The sequence below is a fragment of the Epinephelus moara genome, chromosome 21 (genome assembly GCF_006386435.1).
Source record: "Epinephelus moara isolate mb chromosome 21, YSFRI_EMoa_1.0, whole genome shotgun sequence".
In the NCBI taxonomy this organism is placed as follows: domain Eukaryota; kingdom Metazoa; phylum Chordata; class Actinopteri; order Perciformes; family Serranidae; genus Epinephelus; species Epinephelus moara.
The window spans coordinates 23,644,785-23,651,228 of record NC_065526.1 but is presented as its reverse complement, the minus strand read 5'-3'; the positions used below and the strand labels follow the sequence as shown (position 1 = coordinate 23,651,228).

At 42.2% G+C, this 6,444-nt stretch overlaps 1 protein-coding gene across 1 annotated transcript; it reads right to left on the bottom strand.

Moving 5' to 3' along the window:
- On the bottom strand, positions 1-5,639 carry LOC126382714 (alpha-amylase). Its single transcript, XM_050032756.1, has 10 exons — positions 5,515-5,639; positions 4,821-4,995; positions 3,230-3,376; positions 2,567-2,764; positions 2,210-2,440; positions 1,585-1,718; positions 1,196-1,418; positions 979-1,100; positions 718-843; positions 1-244 (listed from the first exon to the last, which is right to left on the bottom strand). Exons 2-10 carry the CDS (start codon positions 4,986-4,988, stop codon positions 55-57), a joined length of 1,539 nt encoding a protein of 512 aa, XP_049888713.1. The 5' UTR covers positions 4,989-4,995; positions 5,515-5,639; the 3' UTR covers positions 1-54.
- Between the last annotated feature and the right edge of the window lie 805 nt (positions 5,640-6,444).

The window sequence follows — 6,444 nt, the reverse complement described above, 5'->3', positions numbered from 1 at the left end:
TTCATCATTCAAGTCTGAACATAAGATTTATTGTTGAAGTTGTACATGATGTTTTTACAGCTTGGACTCAGCATGAATAGCAACATAGGGGTCCTCATCTCTGTTGCTGATCTTGAAGTGGGCGCGGCCATCACCTCCGACATGGATCTGCTTACCAGTGCACCTGCTTCCTTCTTTCTGGCCAGAAATGACGTCGCAGTAGGTGCCACCGGGCATGCCAGTGTTCAGGGTCACATCCAGGTTCCTGAAGGTGAAGACAAGGTACATGCTGTTTGTAAAACCACCACAATGCCACAATAAACTGCAGTGTTACTGATGCTTACTGATTGTTTTTTTCCCCTGTGTTTATGGAGAACAGGTGGGGAAAGAACTTTTTCCAGGATCATTTTTCTGGGTTACTTTTTGTCAAGTGGGAAAAGGTGGAAGTGTTTGTTGTTGTAGTACTTATTTTGGCCACAGGAGGCTGAAGCGTTCCACTACCCCATGTTGTATTTGGGACTTAAAGCATTCATGTTTCTTCATACACGCTAGACACAAGGCACATGCATTGTGTGTGCAGAGTGCAGAAAGATTATCCTGGCCAACCCTTTTTTTAATCTGTTCTTAAGTCATAAACACAGGAGAGAAAACAGTTTCAATCAGACTCAGAGAATGCATCACCCCAAGTTTTTTGTCACTTGCCCCTCTGGGCCTCCGTACAGAGTACATAGTCCTTACCAGTCATCATTGTTGAAGACAATGAATCCACGATTACCACGGCCAAAGGCAACCTGGTTGCTCTGGTTGTCCCACCAGTTGGAGTGAGGCTGTCCACTGACCACATTGCGGAAAATAACCATGTTCCTAAAAGGGAGATGGGACAAAATAAAATCATAAAGCATAATGTACATAGTTGACACATCCATATGACCTAGCAGAAGTGAATGCTCTGTGTGTACAGTCAACAGTTTCCTGTCTCTTGTCTTTCTGAAGACTCACTTGATCTGACGCCATCTGTGCTCACACACCCATCCGTCTCCGCATGTCTGATCAGGGTTGATGGGAACAGGCTTGGTGGATCCATCACCATGGCTGGGAGGGCCCATCCAGTCATTCTGATCCTTCAAAATAATGATGGATCAATGAGTTTAACAAAAATAGTTCCAAATACTTACTTTAACTTGCATTTTATCATCATTCTTAATGAAGAATCTACCTTTCCATTGACAATGTTTCGGTTCCAGCGGAAGCTAGACATCACTCTGGCTACTCCGTAAGGGTGGGCCAGCATGTAGCCGACAGCCATCTTGTAGAGCCTGGAGTCCCAGAAGGTGACAATGGATGCACCACCGGCACCGTGGCCTCTCTGGTTGTCGTGGTTGTCAACAAAGACGAGAGCATTGCCGTTGGGCATGAAACCCCATCCCTCTCCCCAGGTCCTGCACACAATTATATGATTTTACTAATGAGGAGATCACCTCTAAAACATCCAAGTTTGGACAAAATGTTCTACCAGTTCTAATCAATTCATTTTGTCACATTTAGAATGTTCGAAATTATGTCCAATACATCACAATTCAGGCACACGGACAGATGTGCACGTACTTGGTGTAAGACAGCTTCTCGCCATTCCATTTTCTGAAGATAGTTCCCAGTTTGGCACCATATTTAAACTCAGTCACCCTTCCCAGATGGAAGTACTCTTTAGATGTGATGGGCTCACCTCCCAAATCAATAACCTAGGGGGAAATCAACACATAATCCACATCATTCATACTGTTCAAAGTAGATATGGTTTGGATTAACAGCACTGTATCAGTAAATATTGTGGATGACAAAAAGTAATTCAATGAGTAAGATTTTTTTTTACTCAACAGTAACAAGGACCATATTTCTGCTGTTAAACATTCATGTTGTAAGTGAAGACAGAGCACACTTATTTTTGGAGACTGTTTTGGCAGCTTACTACCTTTGCTATTTGAGTTGAACACTTTCAGCTTTACCCTTTTAAAAATTTAGCACCAATATTACCCGTATTTTACGGCCGCTCATCAACTAGTAATGTGCTGTTGGATATCAACGTCTGCTCCCAGGGTGTGTATGTTTGTGTTTGTCATCTTGATTTCTGCGCTCATTTTCCCACGGCTCTGCTGACTGCTTTTTTTGCGTTATCAGTTACACAGTTGTGGAAATCACGTAAACTTCAGATTAACATTTCAAAACAACTTACCTCCTGGAAGATGAAAGGTCTGGCGCCACCAGGGAACCACTTGGTGTTGAGGTTGTGCAGGCGACCGTAGACGGCAGACAGGTCACCGGGCCACATGTGTTTGCAGGCATCCACCCTGAATCCAGCCACACCCATGTCAATCAGCTTGTTCATGAAGTCAGCCACCTTGCCCCGGACGTACTCTTTCTCCAGGGCGAGGTCCAACAGACCAACCAGACGACAGTCACGCACCTGGAGCAGTAAGTATGCATTTAGATCGCAATGTAATGATTCTTCTTGTTTAGAATGAGTTATTGTGATAGGAACGGTTCCTTTTATGGGTCCTTGAATTGAGTGTTTTTGAGTAACATTCATCACCTGATTGGGATCACCGTAGTTCTCAATATTGCCACTGCCAGTCCTGCATTTGTGGTCATTGAAGTCCCAGTGGGTGAAGGGGATACTGGGGAAGTCCTTCCTGTTAGCACTGAACCAGCCTCCGCATGAGGAGTGGGTACCCTCTCCACCACCGGCACCGCACATGTGGTTGATGACAGCGTCCACATAGATGTTGACCTATGGGTAGATACAGGATTGTAGGTGCAACACAACTTATCAACACCTCTCTTCTATCCACCTTCACTTTCACTTCTTTCCTATAGCATATTAAGTTCATTCTCGGGTTCCAGGAATATGTCAAAGCTGCGCTGCTCACTGTTGAGTCACTGTGATGTTGGTGGGCCAGGAACCAAAGCATATAACACTCTAAAAATAAAATCAGCAGCTAAATGTCTAAGTGTGAATGATAATTCCTTAAGACAGAGGCATTAATTCATTACAGTGTTCAAAATTTCTTGTGTTCTAAAATGCCAGGTGCCTGTTGTTATTAAACAGCTTGATTATGATGAATGTAGCATCAAGTGTTATGCAATGTATCTGTTTAGAATTTGTTGTCTTATACGAGGCTGTAGATTTACGAGGTGCTGTCAAACGCAGGAGGGCATTGTTCCTAATGTCTTTGAGTAAATCACTGTAGTTTACCCCGACGTTGTTGCATCTGGTGATCATGTCCCTCAGCTCGTTCTCATTGCCGGATCTGGAGCACAGGTTGTAGCCGGTTGGTTGGTATCTCTGCCACCAGGGCCTCCAGGGACTGTTCAGCACAATGTGCTCATTTGGAGGGGAGATCTGAGCAACAGAAACACATTACAGTAATTATCACTTTTAGGAATTGTCTGCAGACAGAAGATCACTGTTACATTGGGTTCTAATACCAACAACATGCTGTACAGTCCAACGATTGTACACATGACTTTCAGTTTAATCATCATGCGGATAACTACTCAGCATGTGAAAACAAGATCACATCATCAGGGTTATTTCAGGGAGGGCTAATGCTGCAATCCATTGCAAGTCAGTAGTCAATATTTCTGACACGGTATTCCCATCTTCTAATTAAGATGTGTCCCAGAGCATTTGCTCAGGAAAACATGGATGCCCGCAGCAAACTGATGTTGGTATGTCAACACTCTCTGAGCTTCTCAAGCATCTACAGTGGACCTACATCAGTTACCGCAGCACCATTTGGAAAGAGAGATGGCGAATTGAATAAGTCCACTGTTTTGCTTGTCTTTGCTCATTAAAATAACTCAACAGCTCAAAATTGTGTAAACGGGTGCTGGGCGTAATAGTGTGGACCACTGCAGCCGGTAGTTGTTGTGAGCATTCGTTTTGTGGCTGGAGATGTAGATAACTGAACGGAAATGCACTTTCACAACACGACATGTAAAAGTAAAATCAATGATGAAAATGTCATTTTGCTCAGCTCACTGCGTGTGCTGCTGTGTTGCTGTGACGTCAGGTGTGTCTTTGTCGGCGATCTAGCTGGATCTTGCCCAAGTTTCCGCCTTGGAATTCTGACTTGAAAAACTTTTTTAATTCAGACATTTAATTTTGCATTCTGAGTACAATGGATTGCAGCTGGATAAATGACACTACAGAGGAGCATTATGGGAAATGCAGTTTTTTGGAGCTTGATCCATACTAAAATTCAGTATATGTCTGTTTCTGGTGGTTCCATTTCTAGAGTTTTACTCTTGTGAGTCCTCCAACTTTATGGAAGTGCAGTAATAAATGACTGGAGTAGCCCTTTAAATTTCAATGAAGGGGAAGAGACTGATAGAGGCTGTCGAATCCTTCTAACAGGCCATAAGGCAACATTAGTCTTCTTATTTCATATTTTATATCAGCCTTAACAAAAATATGCTCAACCTCCTGCTAATGTTGGTTTTCTTTATTGCTTTAAATGAAAGTTTTATTGTTTGAAATGAACCATTCTTTATACACAGAAACTGGTTGAAGAAAACAACAGTGAAATTCAAAGCAAGAAGCAACTTTTCTATGTATGTGTAGCTGGAATCACCTGATTTTACTTATGTGATCCATTTGATATAATATAACAAATGTCTATAGCTATGTTGACATTGTTTTTGTCAAATATATGCCTCCTGTGTGCCTAGAGCATCTTCAACATGCAGCCTGATTATACACACCTTACTTCAAAGTAGAAAAAAAGAAGAGACTATTCTGCTTCTCTAGACTAGCAGACTATGCTGTCTTCAGCTATACATACCTGAACTCCACCAAAGCCATTTGGACCCAAGAAGCGCTCACACTCTGCAGCGATGTCCGCCCAGCGCCACTCAAACAGGTGGACGATGGCCTGCCTGCCATGCTTGGTGTGGGGGTTGTGCTGGGCGAGGCCGAGCCCGAACAGAGCCACCAGAATGAACAACTTCATGCTTTCCCTGAATGAGCGAGAAAACCACACTCACCTGCTGCCTCACTGTTAGTATTTATGCTCATTTTCTCTCCCTGCTGGACCAATGGGAGACTGGCAAATATCAGCATGGGGGTTAAACAGGTGCTTCTTTCTCACGGCTCCCTCCCTTGTTTAGGAACTACTAGACTCTAGGCACGCAGAGGCTGGAAACATGAGGTGTGCATGTTTTTATCCGAATGTAAAAACAAGCAGCTAAAAGAGACTGAAAATGTTCCAAAGATCCCGAAGTTCTTTCATTTATTTTCTGATGGTGACATGCACTGAAGTTTATCTTCTCTGCAAGTCAAAACAAACCGAAACTCAAGAGTCACATTTGCTTTGTCATGAGTCAGAAACCTCTTTGATTCAGTAACACTAGCCCACAAAACCATTCTTTCCTGACTTTAAACATTACCATAATACCACGTTGAGTGATTAATGACATTCATTGATTCTTGCACTGATTCAAATGTAAAGAAATTAGAAAATAAAATAAAGCTCTTACCTCTTAGAACAGGAGAGGTTAGATTTATCCCGCTTCAGTATTTGTTCATGCAGTTCAATAACCGCATGATGTTGCAACAGTTTAAACTTTCCCTGAGCTACCAAACTTTGATTCTGAACCAAATCAATGTGGGGCAAAGCAAATAAAACGCTGAGGAAGTTCTGTGTGAAGTTTTGTTGTATGACGTGTTTGTTGGGGGATTATTAGGGCAAGTAGGTACAAGTCGGAAAATAGAGACATGACATTTGCTAAGTTTATAGCTAATCAAGTGTAAGTGTTTATGAAATTTGGCTTTTAGTCCTAAATGTTGAATAACAGTGATAACAGTGAGTTTAGCTGTGTCCAGGAGGCAAATAGCAGTATTTATCTAATGAAAAATGATCATCTTCATTCAAGTATCAATCACTGTGTGTGCAAAAATGTGCCTGTATTCTTGATCTCGAATTAAGGTTTCATGATCTCACACACACGCGCAAAGGTTAGGGGTGCAGCAGTTACAAAACATGCCATGTCCTTGTGTAACATCACCGTGTTATTATCCGCTTTTTATCACGGAAAACCAACATAGATAAGCTGCGCTCGGGTGAGAAAGGGCAGGAGGTCAGATAAGTTATGTACAAAAAAGTTTACTGAACCAGCCCTGACAAAACATGAGCATTTTCCCATGATGGGCTTCAAATATGACCATAAGCTTCGTTACTGTATGTGGGTTAAGGGTCAAGTACGAAAGATTTTGAATGCAGGACTTTAACTTGTAATGTACTTTTGTGTGGTGTTGCTAAAATATCTCAGTACTTCTTCTATCACTGCCTTTCCACTTGTTTACTGTAAGTACAGTACTTCACAGTACACTTGACCATACACTGCTGAATGCTCATTGTCCCTTTTCATAGCAGCATTTATACTACATGACTTAAATGTCCTTACAGT